Source organism: Equus przewalskii, chromosome 2 (assembly GCF_037783145.1).
Source record: "Equus przewalskii isolate Varuska chromosome 2, EquPr2, whole genome shotgun sequence".
In the NCBI taxonomy this organism is placed as follows: domain Eukaryota; kingdom Metazoa; phylum Chordata; class Mammalia; order Perissodactyla; family Equidae; genus Equus; species Equus przewalskii.
The window spans coordinates 58,011,849-58,037,995 of NC_091832.1; the positions used below are offsets into that span (position 1 = coordinate 58,011,849).

General features: G+C 38.8%; 1 protein-coding gene across 4 annotated transcripts in view; it reads right to left on the reverse strand.

Annotated features, from left to right (window-relative positions):
• KIF13B (kinesin family member 13B) overlaps positions 1-26,147 on the reverse strand; it is a 188,655-nt gene that overhangs the window by 24,054 nt on the left and 138,454 nt on the right. For 3 of the 4 annotated variants that reach the window (XM_070611418.1, XM_070611417.1, XM_070611415.1), the window contains 6 exons: positions 23,759-23,911; positions 22,892-22,969; positions 21,271-21,324; positions 16,569-16,607; positions 11,865-11,976; positions 5,662-5,795 (listed from right to left, as the gene is read on the reverse strand). In XM_070611418.1, coding sequence (XP_070467519.1) covers positions 5,662-5,795; positions 11,865-11,976; positions 16,569-16,607; positions 21,271-21,324; positions 22,892-22,969; positions 23,759-23,911 — 570 coding nt within the window. The remainder of the gene's footprint in view (positions 1-5,661; positions 5,796-11,864; positions 11,977-16,568; positions 16,608-21,270; positions 21,325-22,891; positions 22,970-23,758; positions 23,912-26,147) is intronic. The other variant, XM_070611416.1, reaches the window with a different exon arrangement.

The following is a 26,147-nucleotide window of genomic DNA, read 5'->3' on the forward strand; positions in this document are numbered from 1 at the left end:
CTGTGCCTCTGGTGTTGGTATCCCTGAATGCTCATACAGTCAGCTCTCTCAGTCATTGTTTGGCCAAGCTATAAATAGCTCCTTTAATCCCTCCTCATAAATCATTCCTGATGTTCTTCTCTGAAATAATTCCAATTGGTCAATGGCTTTCTGGTAGTGACACATCCAGAACCAAGTGCAATAATCTGAGTGTAGGCTAATAAAGCCCTGGAGAGCCCAGGGGCGGTGTCTAGGTAGGTTAGCGTGAGCTCCCTCATTACTGTGACTATTTCAGAAGAGGAGTTTAAGTCCTCAAACAAATCTGGGACAGAAACATAAAAAGAAGGAAGTTTTAATGTCCTTCACTATAGTTATGTGGGAAATGGAGAGAGAAATGGCTTTAAAAATGACGGAAAGAGAAGGCTGGGAGTGAGGCAGAAATAAGAGTGTGCCATCATAGATGGTATGTTTGGTTACCATGCACTGTCTCTGTTGAGCCCCAAACCATTCTGCGATTTTTGTTTCGGTTTTTGTGCTATTTCACATCAAATCTTAGGCAAAGTTACTAGCTATTTATTGTCTCTACGTCTCCTGCAATATTAATATCAATATTTGTCCCTCCCTATAGTGTAGAAATGATCCAGATTCCTTTAGGCATATGCAGTGATTTCTATTTTTGTGGGTTCTATCTTTGATGTTATTCTAAAATCTATAAGTTTTTTAGTCTGATATTGATTAACAACTATTTATAAAGGCCATTGAAATCAGTGTACTAACAAGGCACCAGCAGCAAATAAAAAACAATCAAAATAGGAACCAGTTTCAGGTATTCATGTATTACTTTAGGCTACTGGTAAGTCGTACGATTAGCTTCCTCACACGGAGCTATGGTAGAGCCAGGCCGCCGCAAACAGGGTGGTTTGGGAATACTCGTCAGCATGAATTTTTGTTTTAAGCTTACTAGACTGGTGATACCGAGGAAAGCCATGGACGTGGTGTCCCTTTATTTCCCTAATGTATCTAACAAAGTCTCCCATGGCCTCTCTCACAGAGAGGGGGAGAAACGTGGATTGGAGATGGTAGTTACTGAATACGGAGAGCTGAGTGTGTTGATCTGTCACTCTGTGACTTCAGGAATGATCTCTAGCTGCATATGACAGGATCTCTCTTAGGCTCTATAACGTTCAATATTTTGCTTGTGACTCAAATGCAGCCAGACTATGCCCTTAAAAATTCTACAGGTGATAGCTAGAATGAGTATATATATTTTTTCTTTTTTTTTTTTTTAAGGAAGATTAGCACTGAGCTAACATCTGCTGCCAATCCTCCTCTTTTTGCTGAGGAAGACTGGCCCTGAGCTAACACCTGTGCCCATCATCCTCTACTTTATACGTAGGATGCCTGCCACAGAATGGCATGACAAGCGGTGCATAGGTCTGCACTGAGGATTCGAACCAGCAAACTCTGGGCTGCTGAAGTAGAACATGAACTTAACCTCTTTGCCACTCGGGATAATTACTCAAAAAATATCTCGATAACAGTAGCACTATTTTCAAGCACAGGGATTACTGTATCCCTTCTGGGCTCCCCACTTTGAGCAAGATCCTGGTAAGACAACTGAGGGACGACGAAGCATCTACTCTCTGAGATGCAGCTGACTAATCTCTGGCTGCTCCGTCTGGAGAAGGCCTAGGAGGACACAGAGCCTCCTCCCCTCCCTTTAACTCCTGGGTAACTGCAGAGAAAACTCTGAGGCAAAGACTGGTTGGAAATGAGCTGACCTTGTTCCTGGAGGACACAGAGGTTCCACAAGGAGGGGTAGGATAGATTATCAAAAAAAGAAAGAACCTCAACTTTCAAGCATCAAATCTGATTTCCAAGTGAATGGAATGCCATTATAGTGAAGATTACTATTTAAAAAATTGAGGAACACTAAAGGAGTCTAATCGATACAGCATTGCTCTTGTAGCTGTTATTCTGAAATTCTGTTGGCACTAAAATGCTCTATTTCCAAGGATGAAACACCACTCAGGTGGCAACAATTTAAAGCACATTTAAAGTGGCCCTAGTAAAGGAGACCTCTATATTGATATTGTCATTTAAAATTATAATTTACTTCTCTTCGAGCTTTAGGAAAGATAGTCAGTAAAAATGAGATAGACACAAGCATCTTTGATCAACTAAATCCAAAATGATAAGCTCAAGTTTTTCCTCCCTTTAGGAATAGTTCTTTAGTGGACCTTGCATCAATCTAGGAAAGAAAGTTCATAAATACGTCTCAGTATTTCACATTCCCATTCAGATGTGATTTTCTCTCCTCTAAACTGTAAACATAGTCCTTTATACCACTATATGACACTTGGTACATACAAATTATCTAATACTACAATCTGTATCTAATACTATGATACTATACACATACACACATATGTCAACAGTCAACCAATACACATTTTGTATCAACTATGCCCGTGCCCTCAGGGATTACATTCCAGAGGGGAGAAAATCCATAAACATTAACTTTAACAATGTCTCCCACTGAAAAGATCAAACATGGTAATATAGTGTATTGTATGGTAGAGACTGTTGTTTTGGTTTGGCTGGTCAAGGCCACTCTAAACTCATTTTCCCGTACAGTGGCCTTTCTTGACCATGGTAGTTGGAGGTCACTCTACTAGAGACCTATTAGCCATGCAAAGACTTTGGGAAAGAGCATTCCAAGTAGAAGGAGAGGCAAGTGCAAAAACTCTTGAGATCAAAATGAGCTTCATATGTCCATGAGATTAAAAAAAAAAGGCGAAGGGGCTGGCCCAGTGGCATAGTGGTTAAGTTTGCACACTCCGCTTGTCAGCCCGGGGTTCATGGGTTCGGATCCTGAGCGCGGACATACACACCACTCATCAAGCCATGCTGTGGCGGCATCCCACATACAAAATAGAGGAAGACTATCAAGTGATGTTAGCTCAGGGCTGATCTTCCTCACCACTCCCCTCTCTCCCCTCAAAAAAAAAAGGCCAAGATGGCTTAGTATGGTGAAGAGAGGAAAACAAAGGGAAATAAAGATTAAAGGGAACCAGATCATACAGCGCACTATAAGCCACAGTAAGGAATTTAATTTTATTCAGTTTCAGTGAGAAGCAGCAACAGGTTCCAAGCCATGAACTAATGTAAGGCTTGGGAAGATCACTGGCTACTTTGTGAATGACAGACTTTGTGAGGCAAAAGTGCCTGACACACCCATTGGTAGGCTGCTGCAACAGCCAGGGTGAGATGATGGTGGCACGGATAAGTGATCAGTCATGGAGACGCTAGAAGTCACTGCATTGGAAGTAGTATCTACAAAATTTTACTGATGGACTATTTGAGAGGTATAAGCAGCCAGGCGGACATTTGTGCTATACACTGAGGTGGGCATGTATTTACGTAAGTATTTTGTGTGTTGGGAGTAAACACACAGGCTTGCAAGCTGGAAACTAACAGTAATGTTCTGGACTTGTAAAATGTGAATGCCTAATTGATATACAAGTGGAAAAGCAGAATGGGTAATTCACTCCACAAGGCCAGAGCTCAGGGGCCAAGTCTGTGCTGTAGAAGGAAATGTGAGCCCTGTCAATGCACAAATAAAGCTACAGATTTACCACGAAGTTACCATGAGATTACCAAGAAAACAGGGCCCAGGATGGAGTTCCGGGGCACCTGAATATTAGCAACCTGATGGAATAAACAGTCCCAGAAAAGGCGCTGGAGAAAGCCTGAGCAGTCAGCAGGAGGAGAGCCAGCACACGCCGCAGCGCTGAAGCCAGAGACAGCGTGTTCAAGCACGACGTCAAGTCATCCGAGGACTGAGATGGTGCCGGCAAGACGCAGCTCCCTGCTGACCTTCGGAGAAGGCCCTTCAGTAGGGTGGGGGTTTTGCGAACCACTCGGAACCTTTCAGTTCCACTACTGGGCATCTCCATTCAGGCCAGTTTTGTGTTTATGAAATATGAAACATTTGGGACCACTTTCTACAATACTTTTGTTCATATATACTCAAAAAAGGTAAACGATGAACAAATATTGCTTAAGATATCTTCAAAATATTTCAAGATTACCTCTCTTAAACTGGACATTATAAATTGCAGTTAACTGCCAATCACTAGATTTCTTTCTAACACATTATTGTTCCTCTCATATCCACAAGAACCAATCATTTACTGGGAAAACAGTGAACACAATTTCTTATTGTAGTAGGTGATTTGACTTGCTACGTCAAAAACTCAAAGCAGCTTTAAAAGAACAACTATAATTATAGCAGTCTGATTCAGTAACTCCTAATGCCATTCCAATTTCCTTTAACTTATGTAACTCTGTCTTCACCAAATAGTAATTAAAAACTGTGGTTATCAAACTATAATGTGAATAAGAATCACCCTGATGCTTAGAAATGTAGATTATAAGGTGTCCCCAGGTGGGGTATGGGTTATGAGGTCACGCTGGTTTTTTTTTAAGTTACCTTTTTTAAAAGCTATCTTGGAATTCTGATAGACAGTGCATGAATCATACTTTGCGAAACAATATAGAAATTTAGAACAGAATAATGTATACAACAACAAACCCTTGGAAAAATCATTTTTACCTACCCCAACCCCTGGCAAGTATTAGACTTACTATTTCTCTCATGGTCACAGAGTTATTTTGATAACTGTCAAGCACCTGTTATGTGCGTAGTTAAATTAAGTTTAAACATTTCTAAAATTTTGATGTTTAATTTTTTCACCCAATATGTGTACATGTATGCTTATGGATATGCTTATAATTCTGGATTGAAAAAATTATATAATTTTGTAAGGCAGAGCAGGCTCACAAAACTAATATCACCCCTGAATATGCATTCATAAACCTAGAAAATTATTTGAAATAGTTAAGGTCTCAGATAAGGACTCACTTGCGTTTCTGCAACTTGAATGTTTAAGCAAATGTAGAGAAGCTGATGTCAAAAGATCTATTTCAACAACTGAACTTGCACTATATGTGTTTTGAATGAGTATAAATAAACACTCATTTATCATTTCCTGCTGAATTCACACCTACATAAGGCTAGAAATTGCATTTCCGACAGGCATCCCTTTCACCATCACATAAAGCAGTTTCCTGATTTTTTGGAAAACCCTTTAATATTTTCTGTAAAACTTATTCTAAGGCTGGGTAGAGAGTTTTAAGAAAAAGGGGAAATAAGACAAGTGATCACTTTTAATATTTTAAGTGAAAGAACAGGTAAACCACAGTAGAGGAAAAAGGATGGGAGGGAAGGACAGTAATGATATAAAATTGTTTGAAGTAAGAAATGAAATCAAGAATTAAAAATAGAATTACATTTTCTATTTGGCAAGACACAAACAACACTAAGTGCACTTCATAAATTTTACCATTGTTGCTCTAAGTGTTATTACCATAAATCACATTAGTAGCGTACTTGGCATTTTTAAAAGCAAAAAGGATTGAGAGTGTCAATAAGTTTAAACAGCTCTGTTATCTGTGAAGAGAGTGGAAGAGAAATTATCACAAGCTTTTACCAGGCCTAAAAGCCCAGTTCTAGCCCCCATCACTGCTATCCCTCTGCCTCCCGCTGCACGACACAGAGCATCACTTTGCCACAATCTATGAGAAAAATGCTCATTGCTGCTCTCCCAACGCTTGTACCTGATGTGCGAGGGGAGACAGCTGTTTGCCCCTTTTCTCGTCACGCACAGGGAAGAGAGACTTCAGCAGCTTCGGCATCTGTGGCACAAAGGATTTTACCGGATTCAAGTAGGAGGCCGCCAGGCTACCAAGTCCTGTCAACAATATTGAAAGGAAAAGAGAGAAGACAAAAACAATTACATAGACATTTTCTTTACTGTAAATTTTCCAAACGTCATTTGTAAGCAAATCTAACAATATAAACCAAAAAAGTACCCGTAAAAAAAGTAATATTAGAAAAACATAGTATTATTACAGTTACCCTCACACACAATGGTGTTTCCTTTTCCAATTAAATAGTGACAATTGGGGTACCTCCAGAATGTTCTAATATCCCTTGTTCCTATTAGTATCTGAAGGGTAATCCAACCCCAGTGCCTGTCACTACCTGGTTCAAATACTAACTGCTGTCCTAGAATAAAATGGGGTTTTTCATTTTTAAATCACATAGCCGATGACAAAAGTATAGCTCCCCATCTAGACTTTAAACTCTTCGAAGTCAGAGACTATGTCTTATTTAATTTTAATTTTTCATGCTATTTCCTGAATGAAGATGATGAAACTGAACTTTGAGGAAAAAAATGGTGTTTGAGTTGTTTTTACAAGAAAGAATAAATGCTCTGAACCAACCATGTTCTTACCTGCTCTTAATTACCAAAGGCTGGGAGCAGACATGCAAACAATGCCTATGATATAAGGAGAGTTCTTTACCCTTAGTGAATAAAACTAAATTTTGTTTTTTGAGGAAGATTGGCTCTGAGCTAACATCCATGCCCATCTTCCCCTATTTTACATGTGGAACTCCTGCCACAGCATGGCTGGATAAGCAGTGCATAAATCCGTGCTTGGGATCTGAACTGGTGAGCCCCTGGCCACTAAAGCTGAGCGCATGAACTTAACTGCTTATGCCACTGGGCCGGCCCCTAAAACTAAATTTTTAGGAAAATCTAATCCAAGTTATAAATGGTAAAACACTGTATCCTCATAACATTTTTAAAAGAACAAGCAAGTCAACTTGAGGACTTTGTATGAGACTGCCTGAAGAGAAGCTCACAACCACCCCCATACCTCTGCTCTACTCCTGAAATGGCTCCAAGTTCCCTGGTAATACAGTTGGTACATGGACCTATACAGGCGTAAGGTTTCTATATTTTACATAAAGTAGTACAATACTAACCTTAAGTAAATTATGAAAAGGTAAGAATATTTTATAATCATAAGAGTAATCACTAAAAAGTAAAGCAAAGAGAAAGCTATAATGCTAAGAGATAAATTAAAACTAAGTTCAAAAAAGCCAAATAATTTACAAGGCAAAAATAGGGAACAGAGAAACAAAAAAAGAGGAGACAAACAGAAAACAAAGTAAGTTTAAGATGAACAGAGAGCCAGAAGATAGAATCATCTAAATGCTGACCAAAAAAATGAGGATCAATCTAGAGTTCTACATGCAGTTAAACTAACATTCCAGAGTGAGGGTGACCCCTCATTAAATAAAGATCTAGCCAATAATCATCCAAAGGCTGCACATATCACAAAAGGAGAGACAAGCAGACACGATGCATCTCCGAGGGAGGTACACAGAACTACCCATTCCTTTATCCCACCCCTACCGCTCCCTGGAATTAGCCTGAACCTCATCAAGGCTACAGCGCGAACTACCAATTTACAGGAAATACAGGGACAGAGAATCACGTTAAACAACCTCATGGGGACATAACCAGCAAAAATAAGAACATACAGAGTCTACTGTACAAACACCTGGTCGCCTCAACAAATACAACCCAATGGAGAAAAGACATAAAGAGGAGCACAGAGATTAAACAGACTTAAGACACAATCAACTAAGCACAATGTATGAACCTTACTTGGATTTCCACTCAACTAAAATACGTTTTTGATCTAATTGGGAAAATCTAAACACTGACTAGATGTTTGATGATATTTAGGAATTACTTTAATTTTTCTTAGGAGTGAAATGTTATTGTGGGTATTGCTTTACAGATACCTGTACAAATATTTACAGATGAAGTAATATCTGAGATTTGCTTCAAAATAATCATCAAAGGGTGTGGAGAAGTAATAGGAGTATAGACAAATAAGACTGGTGCTGAACTGATCATCTTGAAATCAGGAGGGGGTACGTGAGGGCACAACATGTTATTCTTTCTACTTTTGTACATTTGATATTTTCCATAGCAAAAAGATTCTTCAAAATGAGAGCAAAGTAAAAACTTCAACATATAAAAGAAATAAAGAGTTTGTCACTAAAAAACAACTGTTAAAAGCATTAATGATGGATGTAATTCACTAAAAAAGAAACTCAAGTCAGTAGAATGGAGCAGGGTGCAAGGAGCAATGATGAGGAAAGCAAAGTGGTAAATATATAAATCAAGTAAGCACTGATTATAACTCAAAAAAAAAGAAATTTACAGAATTTTAAAACAAGGTGGTACTGTATGACCCAGTAATTTCACTCCTAGGTACTTACTCAAGAGAAACGTTCACAAAAGGCCTTATACAAAAACAAGTTTTATTCATAGTGGCCAAAAACTGGAAACAAACCAAATGTCCATAAACAGGAGAACTAATTAAAAATTGGGACAAATTCAACTGTGAAATATTTCTCAGCAATAAAAAAGAATAAACTTCTGATGCATGCCACAGCATGGATAACTTGAACAGACAGGCTGAGCAAAAGAGGCCAAACACAAACAGTACACATTGTATGATTCCACCTATATGAAACTGAACAGACAGAACAGGCAAAACTAATCTGAAATGAGAATACTGGCTGACTGTGGGGAGGAACTGGAGCCATATAAGTTTTCTATTTCTTGGCTGGGGGGTAAGTTATATGGGTAAATATGGTTGTCAAAACTCATTAAATATGACGCATAGTCAAGAAAAAAGCAGCCAATAGAAACAGACCATGAGATGGTCCAGACAGTAGATTTAGCAGATAAAGACTTTAAAGCAGCTTTTAAATACAGGTCCAAGGATGTAAAGAAGAATATAGTCTTAACAAACGTACACATAGGGAATATCAGCAGAGAAGTTAAAATGATTTTAAAAAGAAGCAAATGGAAATTCTATAACTAAAAAGAATAAAAACCAAAATAAAAAAATTCCCTGGATGTGCTTAACAGAAGACTGCAAATGGCAGAAAAAAGACCCAACCAGAAGAAACAAGAATAATATAAAAAGATGAAAAATAAAAATTAATAGATAGAGCTTCTGTGACCTTTAGAGGAATATTAAGCAATCTCACATATCTGGAATTAGATTCTCAGGAAGTATAAAGGGAGAAAAGGACAGGGAAAAAATTTAATGAACTAATAACTGAACATTTCCCAAATTTGTTTAAAAATCTCAACTTACAGACCCAAGAACAATGGTGAAACCCAAGCAAGATAAACACTAAGAAAACTATACCTAAGTACATCATCATTTAACTATAAAAAATTTTAAAAAAGGAAAAATTTTGAAAGCAAATCAAGTCAACAAAGACACATTCCATGTGGGGAAGTGACACGAATGAAGGCTACATCCTCCTCAGAAAAGAGTGAGTCTGAAAGACAGTGTACCATCTTTGAAGTGCTGAAAGAAACTATCAATCAAAACTCTCCATCTAGTGAAAACACCCTTTAAAAAAAAGGGAGAAATAAAGAGGGCAACTCTCAAAACGGGAGAGCATTCTTCTCGAGGAGAAAAGCACAATAAGAAATAATATAGGATATTCTTTGGGCTAAAGAAAAACAATATTGGATGAATATCAGATCTTCTGGAAGGGTTGAAGAGTGCCAGAAACAATAAATATGAAGAAAAATATAAAAGATTATCTATAGTCTCTTAATTTCCTTGAAAGACAAATGGCTGTTTTAAACAAAAAGAATAACATTGTAAAATGGGGTCATAACATCTGTAAAAGTAAAAGATATATGGGCCAGCCTGGTGGCGCAACAGCTAAGTGCGCACATTCCACTTCGGCGGCCTGGGGTTCACCGGTTCGGATCCCAGGTGCAGACATGGCGCTGCTTGGCAAGCCACGCTGTGGCAGGCGTCCCACATATAAAGTAGAGGAAGATGGGCACGGATGTTAGCTCAGGGCCAGTCTTCCTCAGCAAAAAGAGGATTGGCAGCAGATATTAGCTCAGGGCTAATCTTCCTCAAAAACAAAAAAAGTAAAAAGTAAAAAAAAAGATACAATGACAACAATACAAAATAAGGGCGAGGGTGGGGGAGACAGGTAAATGGAATTACACTGTTGCTAGGTTCTTATAACGTATGCATGGAAAGTGATATATTAATTCTAAGTAGACTATGATAAGTTAAGGATACATACTAGAATCCTTAAGCAAAGACTTTAATAAACAAATAAATACAGGTATACCGAAAAGCCAAAAGAGAAAATAAAACCAAATGCTAAAAAATATTTTTCAATTAACCCAAAAGAAGGTAAAAAAGAAGTTACGGTGAAAAAAAATAAGAAAGCCAAACAGAAACCAATAGCAACAGAGCAGACATCACAACATTAGATGTAAAAGAACTAAACATGCCAATTAAAAGGCAGAAACTGTCAGACTAGAGTGAAAAAAAAAAGCTAGACCTAACCATATGCTGTCTACCTACAAGACAATCACTTTTAATTTAAAGACAAATATAGGCTAAAATTTAAAAGACTGAGAAAAAGATACCCCAAGCAAACAATAAGCAAAAGAAAGTTGATGCAGCTATATTAATACCAAGCAAGACAGATTTGAAACTAAGAGCATTACCAAAGTCATAAAGGGACATTTCTTACGGAGAAATATCACTTCATCAGGAAAACAGGACAATCCTAAATGTGTATATACCTAGTAACAGTCTTAAATGAACGACATAAAAACTGATATAACTAAAGAGAAAATAGGCGATTTTCACAATCGTATTTGGAGATCCAATGCCCTCTCTCAGTGATTGACAGAACAAATGGAAAAAACACAAAAAGCAAGGATACAGAAGATTTGAACAAGGGTATCAACCACCTGACTTAACTGATACATACAGAACTGTTATGCCCCAAACAGAAGAGACCTTCTTTTCAAGTGCACATAGAATGTTCACCAAGATAGAATATAGTCTCAAAAAGTTTCAAAAGATTGAAATGTTAAAGTCTGTTCTCTGATCATAATGAAATTAACAAATCAGTAATAAGAAGATTCCCCCAAATATATGAAAATGAATTAACATGCTACCCAAAAACCCATGAGTCAAAGAAGAAATCAGAGAGAAATCAGAAAATATTGTGAATAGAATGATAATGAAAGCACAACAGGTCAAAATCTGTGAAATGCAGAAAGAAATAACAGAAATCAATGAAACAGAAAAAAAAAACAAATGTTGGTTCTGTGGGAAGACTAAGAAAACTGATAAAGCTGTCTCAAAAGTAATCAAGAAAAACAGAAAGAAAACAAAAATTAGCTACATCAGAATAGAAAGAAAGAATATCACAACAGATCCTATAAACATTAAAAGGGCAATAAGGAAACATTGTAACATGATGAAAATTAACAATTTAGATGAAATAGAAAATTTTCTGAAAAACATAACCTATGAAAACTGACTCATAAGGAAATACAAAAAAGTGAAATAATCCTATATTAAAGAAATTGAAGTCACAATTCAAAATCTTCCCATAGAGACAATTCCAGGCCCAGATAGTGTCACTGGTGAATCCTGTAAAATATTTATGGAAGAAGTAATACCATGCTTACGTAAACTGTTTCAGAAAAAAAAAAACGATGAGGAAATACGTCCCAAGTCATTTTATGAGGCCAAGAAAATCATGATACCAAAACCCAACAAAGACATCATGATGAGAAAAGTACAGATTATTCATCGCAAGAACACAGACACAAAAATCCTTACCAAAATAACAGCAAATGTAAACAAGCAAAGATAAAGGATAACACGCCATGAGCAAGTGGTATTTATCACAGGAATGCAAGATAAATTTAACATTCAAACACCAGTGTTACTCAACGTGTTAAGACAAGAAAGAGAAAGACTCAGGTGGGCATTAACTAGTAGGATAGTGATTACCTGGTAGGAAATTCTGATTTCAACTATTTCTGGAAGATGCTGAAATTTCATGACAGTGATTGACGAATGAAGGTATAACTTACCTGGGTCAGGAGAATGGTTATTTTGGGGAGAAACAGGGAGCGATGGGGCAACTGGAGCTACTCCTCTGGAAACTGCAGCTTGTGATACATCCTGTTGACTTTCCCACCGGCCCTATTACAGACAAAATCAGTAACTTCGATTCACATCAATCAACAAAAAAATCTAAACATACTTAAGAAAAAACTGTTAATACATTCCTAAAGCTTTATTACCTTTATAGGACATGGTAAATTTGATTACTTAAGTAATTTTCCTCTTGTACTTTCCATCTTCTTTATAGTATTAATTTCCCTAATAATAATAATACCTCACATTTGGCTATCCCCTCCAGTTTAGAAGTTACAGTCACCTCACTTCCATCCTAACATTCTTTTTACTATACATCATGTTGCTTCCCACAAAATTTGGATATATTAAGACATTTCTTTTGAAATCCTCCCCTACACTCTGCTTCTTGGGCTGTTTCTGCTTTTCTGCCGCAAGATGTACTTTTTCACTTCATATTCTCAACTGAAACCCAGGAACAACTCTAACATCATCGAGCGTCTCTTCTCTCCTCTCCAGGAGTGCATCTTTCCATCCATTCACACATTCTCATGAAAGTAAAAATTCTAGAACAGTAAATTACCAAGCCTCTCATTTTTAATAGAGGCTAAAGATAAGTTCCAGTTAAGCCCAAATCATCAAGTAATCACAAGTTCCCAATAATGGAAGTCTCTAAATGAACAAGTCTTACTGTACTCTCAACTTATTTTGTAAATTCCCATTAAAAAGATTTCATTGGATAATACAAGAACAATGCCAGTCAGCTGATAGATTGAATTGCCATTCTAAAGCTTGTGGCGAGGCATAAATATGGTGACAACATCAAGGCACTTTCAACATCAGTCCCATCTAAGAAAGAAATAAACCCCACAAAATGTTACAAGTACAAAAACCGATAATGGAGATGAGATGCAAATTTTTTAAATGCTTTTAGCTCCCTTTCGATCCTCTGATAATCACTCTGACTTCTTTTTCACTAGAGTTAAATAATGGTATTTTATACTAGTTTAAGCCAGTGTTCCACGGACGAGCAACCCGAACAATTAACTTGAGTTTTCATTAAGCGCCTGCAAAGCGAGTCCTTCACTGCTCCTGCGGATGGACTGAGGAGGGAAGGCCTCCTAGGTTTCAGATACGTATTGGAAACATATCTGCTTTTAGCAGCAACCTAAGTACTGATCATAAAATCAATAAGCCCTAAGTGATCTGGATCCTGTTCACCTTAGAGAACATTGCTTTTCCCTAGGAACTCTCCCAGCACTTGATGTTTAAAACAATACTATGATGTTTAGCATTAGGAAGCGAGGAAACAAAACAGACATGAAGAGATGATGAGGGAAACCATGCACTCTGAAATACTTCACCGTAGGAGCATTTGTGTTACTATGAATCACACGCTGATTGACATACTTTAATGTTTCGTTAATGTTTTTTGCATTACATGTAATTGTCTGTCTGGGAAGCTGCAGCGTTGTGTACTCTGAGACGTCACAATCAGGTGGCCGAACACAAAGGTCAACACTCTTCGGAGCCTCTCAGAGGAAGAAAAGCCTCGTGCTTGGTTCACCAAGTTAAGCTCATGCAAGCTTGTTTTGAAGACAACTCCCCTAACTTGAGGTAAATCTATTTTCACGTTTTAGATTTTTCTTCATTGTTTGGCAGCTGACACAGTGGCACTACGTCCCTTAGGAAAACTAAGTAGCCAATTTGGAGTCAGCTTGGCTGTTTGGTGTATAATGGTCCAATGACAAATAATCTAGATGTCACATCTTCCCCAAGGCACAGTTGGGGCTCCGCTAGTTTCCCAGAGAATTTTTCCCAGCTGGTACTCACACACACAATGTTACTACCAAACCAGAATGGAAGCAATAACTGTTACTGTCTCGTATATTCAAATATCTCACGTGGGAACATCTGAAAGGACAAAAGTTCTTACATACCACCTTAGCCGTACTGCTAGCCCTATCAGATAATAAAAAATGGAGACACACTGACTTCATCCATCTACCTCGAGCACCATGTTAACCTTGAGGAATCTCATACGCGAACTGTTCCCAGGTCTCACCAACCAGAGACAGTATCTCAAATCGCTCTGGAATAGAATGGGCTCTGCTTCAGAGGGAACAACAAATTTGGATGTTAAACTGGGTGCAACACTCCTCCTCCTCTTTCTGACACCCACAGATCTCTGGGAAACACTCCACTGAAATCACTCACTACATTCTTTTCTCCTGCAATACATGTCCATTCTCTCTTGCCAGAAACAAAACCTGTGGTTCGGGGTCTAGCTACACACTGCCCCGCAGGGACAAGGTAATTAGTGTCTTTCTAATAAATTTTATATGCTTGACTCGGCTCTTCCAGAGTTATTCTCCCTCTACTGAAATTTTGGGGAAGAAACACAGGATGCATCCCAGGTAAAAGTACCTCAGAGGGAGATGAATTCAGGACAAGGAAGAAAAACGACTTGGCCAGACTCTGGATCTTTCTGGTCTCTTAGGAGCTCAGTTCTCAAAGTGAAAGAGCATGCTTTTTTAAAAAACTTTTACCACAGTAATCCCCACCACCTGGAATCTAAAAAGATCAGTGTGTAATCTGTTTCTAACACTCTGCATTGTCTATCAAACTTCAGCATCAGCCAAGAGGAGGAGACACAAGAGAGAAAGCTCCGGCTTCATTTTGGATCCCTAAACTAGCTTCATACTTATTAGGGGCTATTTGTGCTAAGAGACTGAATTCAAAGAAATAAAATCCTATCTGAGATACCAATTACTCTTAGTGAGCACCGGGCTTCGAGGCAAAACGGAACAGAGAAAAACACAGGAAGCTCTGGGTTGCCCTGACAACGTGGTTTGGTTCCTCTCGTGCACCTTCAGTATTCCTGTTACAGCTCTTCTGCCAGACACAAATTCTTTGGGTTTTCCAAAAAGAGGTCTGTTTTTGATCAGGAAAGTGACAAAGAGGTAAACAAAGAGAAGTGCCAGTGACATTCCAGGTCCAAAGATGGCTCCTAATGCAACTAAAGAAGAAGTGACTCATATCTGGCACCAGCCTGCACCAGTGCCACACTCAACAACTGCAGTGTTCAGGAAAGTGATGTAGCCAAAACACACAATTCAGTTTTGTTAAGTGAATATTCATTTAGGCTTTTTGTTACTTTTAATTACATCAAAAACTCCTATCAGAAGATGACAAACATACTATCTTACCAACTTATTAAAAAATATAATTCTATATAAAAGGCTTTAGAAATACCCAATATTTTTATGTTGACAGTGTTCCTTGCATTGCAAAAGATCTCAATGCACAGCCAATTTTCAAATGGAAAAACACAATCTACTGAAATTAATTCTGCACCTAAATATGAATCCATCTTCATAAACTGGTCATAAAAAGTTTGCTACATTTTCATTGTGTCTATAAAAAAATTTCCTTACAATAATGATAAAATATCCAGTAACAGTAAATAGCAACATCACTGCGATTAGGGATATTTTATATTTTTAATTGAAAAGCTTATCAAGAGTGACTTCTTTTAGGCCCTAAGATGAATTTAAAAGTTGGGAGTAATTAATCAAATTCAATTTATCTTTTTAAGATTAATTAATTCATCAATTCAATCTTGGTGGAGCTCAGCAAAACGATTCCAACTTTAATATGTAGCGAGCATCAATAAATAAGAGCATGCAAAATATGGCTGGCCGAATTCCAGGTGTTACAGGCCAAACTGTGAGACTGTTTCAGGGCCTTACCACTTCCCCTCCCCTCCCCGAGAGCCCTAACCCTATCAAACTCTCTGGTCCTGCCTCCCTGCCACACCTTTTAGTGTCACGTTGCTCCCAACTGACTAATCTTTGCCACGATATTAACTAAAAATTAGGAGGGAAAGGGAGACTCGAATCTACTCTGTGGCCTCTCGCTGCTTCTAAACATTGTTTCAACTAAGCGGATTGCTCCACTATTACACAGGGGAGGCACAGCACGTCACATGCTGATTGTGCAATCCAGCTCAGAGGGGCAGACGCACAGATTAACGGAACAGAGAACCCAGAAATAGGCCCACACAAGTGTGCAAGGTAGATGGAACTAATGTAACTGTAATTTTCAATTATTTTAAAACACATTTTATAGCATTTTAAGCATCATCAAATCCAGGTTAAAATTATATTTCTGACTTGACTTTCTTGTATATTAAATACTTTCATGTAAAAAACTAAGATTGTCCTGCTGAGTTCTGTGGTGTCAAGGGAGTGCCAAAGCACTTCTGCTGTTTTCTTTGCTCCTCTCCTTTCCCAGGCTTGAGAAAAGAACCTTACAGGTTCTCAAACACTTATCTGTATTATTCGCTTAATACGAATTAATTCCTTGCATTCCAGAGCCTTCTAAATTCACTAAGATGCGTTAATTCCCGGTCTCTTTTGACAGATACTTTTACAGTCTTTCCAGGTACATTTGAAAGGAATGATATACTGACTACCGGTGTTATTTTTACAAAAGGGTAAGAGCCAAAAAATTAGTACAGTGTCAAATTTAGTCATCTTATAAAAACTACATTTAAAAAGGCATCTTATCTCAAGGTAAAAGCAAGCATGATAAGTTTTAGATAGTAGGATAGTACTTGTATCCCACTCATTAGGAAAACCTAATGGATTAATTACCTCTCCCTGGGTCTCTGAAAACTGAAGAATGCAGGAAGTCTCCAAAAGAAAAGAAAAAAATAACATGAGTCTTTCTGATTTCCAAAACAATTTCTTCAGTAATTTCTCCTTAAGGACTTTGTGTGCAAACTGTTACAGATAAAGCAACTGGAGACCTTCTCAAACTGCTACATACAAGAGAACAAAAACTTCTAGCTACTTAGAAAAACAAAGAACAAAATTTTTAAATTTTAATTTATTTAATTTTTTAAATAGGTAATTTATTCACAGGATCCAAAACCCAAATAGTATAAAAAGGCACACAACACAGTGAGACGTTTCCTACCACTACCTCTCCCTGCTCAGCTCCCCACACACTCCCACCATCTCACCAGGCAGATAAGTAATGGCATCAGCTTCTCATATATCCTTACAGGGTTTCTTATGCATGTGTAAGCAAACCTATAAAGAGCCACACCCGCTTCTCTCTTCTCCCCTCCTTTTATAGTACAAAAGGTAGCACACAGTTCTGCATTTCCTTTTTTTTCTTTTTTGCACTGAGGAAGATTAGCCCTGAGCTAACATCTGTGCCAATCTTCCTCCACTTTATATTTGGGTTGCTGGCACAGCATGGCTGACAAATGGTGTAGGTCCATGCCTGGGATCTGAACCCATGAACCCAGGCCACCAAGTGGAGTGCATCAAATTTAACCAATACACCATGGGGCCAGGCCCTGCACTTCATTTTTAATCACTAAGTATATCCTGGTGATCTTTCCATATTAGTACCAGGAAGGGTTCCCATTACTTTTAAAGCTGCACAGTATCCCACAGCTGGTATGTGTGCGCACACGTGTGTGGTAAATGTTCTTAACCAGACCAAACCAACAGACATTTAGTTTGTTTCCAATCTCCTGCCATTATAAACAGTGTCCCAGTGGGCATCCTAGTACACATGTCAGTTCACACGTACATAAGCAGTGCCACTGTGTAAAGGGGGTTAATAGGATTTGGATAATTAGTATGTTAATTAGTTTAAACACTACCCAATCCTGAGGAATTCTATTACAGGGAGCGCTAATAACACATTTTAAATTCAAGGCAATACCATATTTGAATGTTTTTCACTGTTTCATTTAAAAGGTCACAGGGAGAACCTCTGTTCCTTGCTGCTATTGGTGGTGGGGGGGGGGGGTTCTTCCATTACTAAGAAAATATAATTTTAAGAATGTTTATTTTCCCTAAAAATCTTTTAGGATGCTCTGCTTTGGATGATACAACTACTGAGGGGACCCTTTTCTGAAAACGGAGGAGCCGCTCTGTACTCCCTACTAATGTGAGCCTGGACTCAAATCCTCTTTGCACAGTATTCTTTTTGCTTTGTTTTTTAGCATCACAGTTATAATCTTCCATTACCTGAATTTCCTTACTCATTAAACAGGTCCATCCATAAAAATCTGTCTTAGAACAGTTTTCCTCTACCTTTCTTCTAAAGAAAAGCAAAAGGTCTCTAATATTGATATGTGGACATTCATTTAACACACTGATCGGGACACAAGCAAGAAGTCAAGTGACGCCCACAGTGATGGTGACGAGACGTTGACTAAAGCCCAGCTATACCTGGTGACCTTTCAGGGCCCACGGGTGTCAAGAGTTCATAAGAAGATAAAATGACAGGTCCATGGCTGAATGGGGAGCAAAGTTAGTAATGGCAGGCTGGCACCTTCTGTTTTCCCCTACAAAACTTCCACTGTTTGTTGGGGGGTGGGGACTGATGTGGTTGGGGAGGGGCGTGGGAAGACAAATTTTGAGGAAGATTGCAAACTGCTGCAATGGGAGAAAAGGGTATTTAACTTTTCTGAGGTATATGACAGCAACTCAAAATACACACAGAAACAAAGTGGAGAGACCCACATCCTTGTTGCTGTGATGGCCCCATGACATCAGTAAAATCTGAGAGGGTGGAAATCAGACTTTCCTCATCTTTGCTAAGATACCCAGGGACCCCAAGAAATCAAGATGACTAAAAAAGGGGAGGTTCTGGCAGAGTAGCAAAAATGCATAATGTTTTATTTATTTATTTAATATGACATATCCTGCTAACTTCTCCCCAAGCCTCCAGTGAAATTGCCCTGGGAAAGGTCTTCAATAAGCTCTTTACTGTCACATCCAAAATAGCCCTCATCTTTCAGTCTCTGAAGCATCTGGAAGGAGTCCTTCTTCAAACACCTTTCTCTCCCAGTTTCCAAGCTACTCCCCCTCCCAGGTCTTCTCTCCTTTCTGAGGACGCCTTCTCAGTCACTTTGGCCAGCTTCTCCTTCCGCACTTGCCCCAAAGTATTATCATCATGCCCTCACAGCTTTGCCTTCGTGATCCAATCCCTCACACTGTTTGAACTATGCTCTGAGCTCCCAAATCTGTCTTCAGCCCAGGCTTCCAGATTCTTGAACTGGCACAGATATCTTATGTCAAAAACCAAACCAAGTCATTTTCTTGCAGAGACCTGCCCTCCTACAGTTCACCTCTCTATAAAGTCATCCAGAAACCCTAATGTCACCCTAGTCTCCTCCGGCTCAACCTCAGTCTTCACGTCCACAGAGTTCTAGATATTCTATGTCCTTAATATATCTTCAATCTCTTCCTCCCCCTCCCCACTGCTGAATCTTCTTACCTACCTGATCTCTCTATCCTCTGATTAAAAGTTTTTTCACACTTTTATAATGATAACTGTATACATTTGTACTGTATACATTGATCTAATGTAATTTTACAGACCACAGCCAGGAACACACGCGGGGTTTAGATGGACTGTAAAGAAACTTTCTAACTCGAATTTAACCGTCTTACTGCCCTGTTACTCCTTCGGTGATACCCAACTCTCCCATTACTCTTTGGGTCATAACAACAGAACTTCTAAAATAAGGCCCCATTTTCTGGGTCCTATCCCACAATACGCCCTCCACCTTACTCACGCTGCATGTACTGTCATGAACACAGCAAGTTTTTTCACCCCTCCACGCTTTTGCTCATGCTGTGGCTTCACCTCCTTCCCTGCCTTGAGTGGACATATCGTCTTTCAGCATGAAGCGTATGGTAGGTTATCGCCTCTCTGCAGCCTCTCTTGATCCCTGGACAATGCCTCTGAAAGTGCCCAGTCCCTCCTTAGGGCTCCTGCTCTACCAGTCACACTTCTATTAGAGCACCCATGTTCCTTGATTCTACTTATTTTCTGTAGGTGAAGCACAATCATTTTCTTTCAAGTAGAAACTATTATTTTCTATGTTTTCTCCATTTAAACATAAGGAAACAGGAGGGAGATAGAAAAGCTGAAGAAATTTTGGCCACTTCCTTCAAGGAACTTACAATCTAATTGAGAATTTGGGTTAGACGTATTTCCAAAAAAACACAAAGTCATGATTTTTTAAATTAATATATTCTCCTTAAAATATTTCATTTATTTACATTTAAAAATAATGACACAATCAATTTTCAAAAAATTCTGCTTCGTTCAGGTAATCACAACCTATGCTATGCTTATCAAGAGCTACTCAAACCTATCATGGGGCCAGTGCAAAGCCTTAGCCCACTTGCAGAGACATGGTAGGCGATCAGTAAATCGATGCGCTGGAAAGCAATTTACAAGTCTATAGACATTGATCGGCAGGTAGATAGACAGATACAGATAAATAGCTACATCTCTCATCTTTAAGATCTAGGTTACTAATAGTTTGCCTGAAATAATACAGATATTTATACATACATGTATACACATACATACATATATGCATATACATACATATATATATCTCTGTATTATTTCAGGCAAACTACTAATAACCTGATCTTAAAAGTGAGTCTAATTATTCATCAACTTCACTGTTCTTTTTCTTAAATATTTATAAGGAAAATTTCAAACATATGCAAAAATAGAGTATAGAATACTTAACAATAAAGAGTAGTATAATGAATCCCACTCAGCTTTAATAATTATCATTAAGTAGCCAATCTTCTTTTATCTGTACCCCTAACTCCTCCCCCTGGATTATTTTGAAACAACTCCCCGATAGCAGACCATTTTACATGACACCATTCACTTTTAACCTCCTCAAGGGTTAGGATAGCAATATACACACCATGTTGCCCACAGCTGACAGGACCAACCTCTGACCAGGTTTCTCAAAAGACATCAGGCACAAAACTTTGATATGTGACATCTAGTTACAACAGTTTTGAGCACGATCCCTTTAAGTAAATAATAATGAACTATCTATGCTTAAAACATTGTTACATTGGCGAAATCAATATTAACAAGTAAATAAATTCCAGCTAACAAAACTTCTGTTCCCTTATTTTTCTTTCTTTTAACAAATGATATTAACTTCTTATTCCTCATACATTTCAATCATTATGTCAATATTTTACCATTAAAAATCTGATTCAAAGTTCCTTTTCTGACACAAACAGGAAGAATGTTTTAAACAGAAAAATGAACTTTAGCAACAAAATTGGTTTTTAATCCCTACAAAGTAGAGTAATAAGCAGTTCTAGTAAATCTTCTTCTAACTGGAAAGAAACAAACTCCAAACACTTTCCAATAAATTTCCCATGGCACAGCAGAGGAGGAGAAGTTCTGGCATGCCAAACCAGCATGCGATATCTGAGCGGAGGAAAGCTGAACGGGAAATGGGTCTGAGACTGACAGAAGATACTTACGAACACTTACCTTGTTGCTGCCTAGACTGTAGGATGGAATAAGATCTTGTCGGCTACTGGACAACTGAAGAAGAAATAAAGAGGGGGATTAGTCCTTTGTGCGTGAAAGGACATAAATCTATGGTCCTGAAAACACAGGACTTTGGAAACCAAATCAACAGAATGTTTAAGTTGAATGGTAGCAGAGAGGTTGTCAAGATCAAAGTTGCAAACTAGACTTAGTGGCCTTTGGGATGCTGTTAGGCACTTTTTTTTTTTTTTTGAGGAAGATTAGCCCTCAGCTAACATCTGCTGCCAATCCTCCTCTTTTGGCTGAGGAAGACTGGCCCTGAGCTAACATCCGTGCCCATCTCCCTCTACTTTATATGTGGGATGCCTGCCACAGATGGCTTGATAAGCGGTGCGTACGTCTGCGCCTGGGATCAAACTGGCGAACCCCTGGTCCCCGAAGCGGAGTGTGCAAACTTAACCACTGCACCACTGGGCCAGCCCCGGCACAATTATTTTTTTTAAAAATCTAATTGGTTATCCACAATTTTAAGATAGGAGGTCTATAAAGATCAGATCCAGTTTACACTGAGGCAACCGGCAGGGCCTGAGACAGAGCTGTTTCATTTGTTTCTCTCTTCTATTTACAGGACACCAGCTCACTGCTATCTTACGGAGTCCGGATCTTAGGACTCCTTTCTCTGGGTATTCATAGCAAATGTATACACACAACCTATTTTTAACCATAGGATTCCAAATACCAAATCTCTGCACAAATCAGTACATTTTAATACATCATCTTCTAAAGGAATGAGAAGATATTTACCTTGAATTGCAGTGATATTTCTTAATGTCTGAGAATGTTCCCAGTCTTTCAGTCTCAGATCAACTGTGATGTCATCCAGTCTCTCAGGGGCCACGTGTCCCCTGCAGTTTATGTCCTTCCTACCTCTCACTGCCGTCTCTCACACACTAAGGCTAAGGGCCAGCTGCTCTTTATTACAATGCTTGTACCATGGTTTTTCTTGGTGTAAAGTTCAGACAAAGGTGTAATATTTCTCATATCCACATCTCTAACAAAGTAAGTAAGGAGAGAGAAATCGCAGGGCAAATAGCATATTTCTTTTTGAAGAATTACCTGTATGCTTAATACGTACATAAATTATATCTATGTTTTAAAAAATAACAACAATAAACTTAAGACACTGTTAGGAAACAAACCTATTCTACTCATTTATACGACCCTGGATGGCCTGTAAGCAACTGAGTTTGTAAACATAATCCAGACTTCTCAACTTAAAAGTAATTCAGTTAAGCCCAGAAAATTCAAATGGCCTGCTCTAGGCCCTTGGCTAGTTTTGCTTTAGTTCAACACTCACTGAGCCCCTGCAGTCTCTGTGCTGGACACTGCTGATAGAAAGACAAATGAGAACACGAGAGAGGTATCTGAGTGGACACTTCCCCTGTAACATTAGTAAGGACAGCGACAGAGGTACTGGGTGGAGAATGGGGGCACTTAAATCAGTTCAGAGAGGGAAATGATACCCGAGATGAGATTTAAAGGGTGCAAAAGGATTATCCAAGGAGAGAGGAGGAGGAGAGAGATGCCCGGCAGAGCACAGCAGGGGGCCCCATGGACTCACTCTGTTCACGTTAGGAGAGCTAATGCTCCTCCTATTCAGCTTCCCTTTTCCCGTCAGCTGTTCCTTCACTGCAACTTCCTGCAGTCAGAAGATACGCACAGGAAAAATACACATTAGAGACACCCCCCCAAAGCATACTGTCTGAAGCAGGCTTTGAGAGCTACCGTCCACACACAGACATTCGTAGTTCTTTAAATAATAGCTGCTACTTCATAGGACAGAATGACCCAGTTGCAGTCACTGTGGAATACTCGAAGTTGATTACACAGCTGACAGGTCACCTGCAGCATTCTTTCCTTTATCTACTGATGGCCCCCCTGGCTGGCTGGAAGGTAGTCCCCGGAGAAAGACACTGAAAATTAGACCTTTCACTTTTATTTTTTATTAGTGTCTTTGGTTAAAAAAAAGTCTCAATATTGCTAAGTAAAGTGAGGTTTAGGTTTCTCTAAGGACTAGGTTTACTGCTGGCATTTTCATTATCCCTTCTAGAGATCCACTCTAAGCGCTAGCAGACATGTCCAGCAAAGTAAAGAAGGGCCCATTCTGCCTCATGACCATCTATTTCTTCAGCGAGAGTATTACCCAGTTTCAAGAAATTTTTAAATAATTCTTTAACCAGCAAGAGTTAAATATTTTCTTCCACTACCTCAAGGCAACCAGACACCACTTAAGTGTCTTGGAAAAAGTAACCTTCCCAACGTAGCTTCCGCATCTTCCAAGACTTAAGCGGCAAGACTAATCTAAGCTAACACGCTCCAGTTAAACAGATGGTTCAAAAGTTCAGACGGAACAACACTGTGAATTGCAGACAGTCACACCCAGAAGCAGGCTGGGTGAGCACCGCTGTGTCCAGCTCTGAAGGCTGACCTGGCGAAGACGATCCAGAGTGAGGAGATTCTCCACAGCCAGCACGCTTCGGAGGTATTTTTCAATATAAGCCTCTGAGTCAGCAGAAGCCGTGTTTTCAACATTAGCTGCCATTCTTGCTAATGTTTCTCGCTCCTCTACTCCCTGGGCATCCTGGAGAATGAAAAGTTGTACATTAAAATTAAGTACATTGCAGAGGAAAACATTATAAAAGCTTCTTGATCTATACAAAGACACACACACAGTGTACTGAACTAACAAACGGGATGTATTACAAAATCCCATTTTAAAATCAGCATTTGGAACTCAAATGCATTTTTCCACAGAAATCATGGTATAAATGGTGGTTAGGTTAACTTGAAAGGCTAGTTAAACACAGCATAGCTGAAACACAGCACATTCTCAACAAAACTGTCTCTACTCTATTTCCATTGCAAACAAAAACATTACCTGTTAGAAAAGATTTGGTGGGGTAGCTGAACCCATAACAGTTCTTCAGGAACCTATCTTGAAGGCCAGAGAGAGGAATGAGCGGCCTGAGCGACAGCCAGATAAGGGGATATGGGTGGAATTCTAACAACCCCAGTAGGAGGCAGACGCAGGTACAGAGAGTAAGAGGGGAAAGAAGTGCTCACTCGCTTTCAACCTTTTTGCTGAGAAGCCTAGCACAGGCTACATATTCAAACTGTGGCAGCTTCTAAACTGGTCTCAATCCTCAACTCTGGAGCGGCAGAAGCCAAAGGCTCAGAGCCACCCAAGAAGAGAAGTAGCTAGGCAAGGCCGCACTCACAGTGCTGTCCCTTGGAGCCCACGACTGCTCCCCTGCCATGGGCTGGCCATGCACATAAATGGGAGAGTCACAAGTCAGGGTGGAACTCTGTGAATGTATTTTAATTATTTCAAGCAAACTTGGTTCATAACAAATTACTCTTCTCAGGGAAAACCAGATACTTTAGTTACTTGTGCATTTGTCATAATAATGTCAAAAACTACAAAACATATATCCATATGCCACTGAACCTTAAAAGGCCATCAATTTCAAGAAGAAACATTATTTTACACACCACTAAGGAGAAAAAAGACTCTGCCAATTAATTTTAAGATATCGTCAATTATAAGACACATTCTCACTTCAAAAGTATTTTTAAAAATTTAAATTTAATTTTAAATTAAATTTAAAATTAAATTTAAAGGGAAAACTTGCGTTTTAAAGAAATGTATATACCCATGTTACCCACATCCCTATCAAGATATAAAACTTAGACAGTTCACTTATGGCCTTCACAGTAACCCTACTCCTCCCCCAGGGCAAGATAACTTCCTTCGCCATAGATTAGTTTCACCTGTTTCAGAATTGTGCACAAACAGAATCATACTCTTTTGTGTCCAGCTTCTTTCGCTCACCATAACAATTTTGAGATTCAGTCAGAGAGTTCACTTCATTGTACAGCTGAGGGATACTCCACAGTATGGATATACTACAATCTGTTTATCCATTCACCCACTGATGGATGTTTGGGATGTTTCCAGTTTGGGGTTATTTTAAATTAAACTGCTACGAATATTCTTATGCAAGTTTTTAAGGACATACACTTTTATTTCTCTTGGGTAAGCACCAGAAAGTGGAATTACTGGGCCATGGGGTAGGTGTATTTTTAACTTTATAATCAACTGCCAAATAGTTTTCTAAAGTGACTGTATCATTCTATACTCCCACTAGCAATGAAAGCGTTCTAGTTGTTAAAAAAAGAAAGAAAAGGAAAGAACAGCCAAAACTGTCTCTTGTTGCTCTCTGGCCCACGACCGCTGACTTCTTTTGCCACCAAGCCCTCACAGCTTCTGTAGTCCGGAACACAAAGAACTTTTGGGGGCTTTTCATGATGAAACCTAGCTCCTTAAGGGATCTTTTAATTTTGTTTTTAAATAAAACATAAAGTGTACTCCTTACACTATAAACTTTAAGCCTCACTTTTCCTTTTTCTTCATCATCAGGATTTGATAATGTGAAACTAACACTTGCTAACTTAGACGTTTAGCTAATTATTAACAGGTCGCTCAGTCACATGAGGCTACACGTTTATCTTTCAGCTGATTCCCCCACATTTCTTCCCTTTGAAAACCAAATGACCTGAAGAATAAAAGCACTTTTAAAGAGGATAAGAAAACTCCAAATGGGAGGGGAGGAGAGGAGGGAAGATGAAAAGACAAAAGGAAAAACTGGATAGTTCACAATAGCTGTCATTGTGTCTCAACTGCATTCAAACCATTTATAGAGTTAAGATCTGAAACAACTAGAAAAACACATAAAACATTCAGATACAGAGAATAAACTAAGTCTCTAGCTAAACATGCAAGTACATATATGAAGAGTAATTTATTACAGACCCTA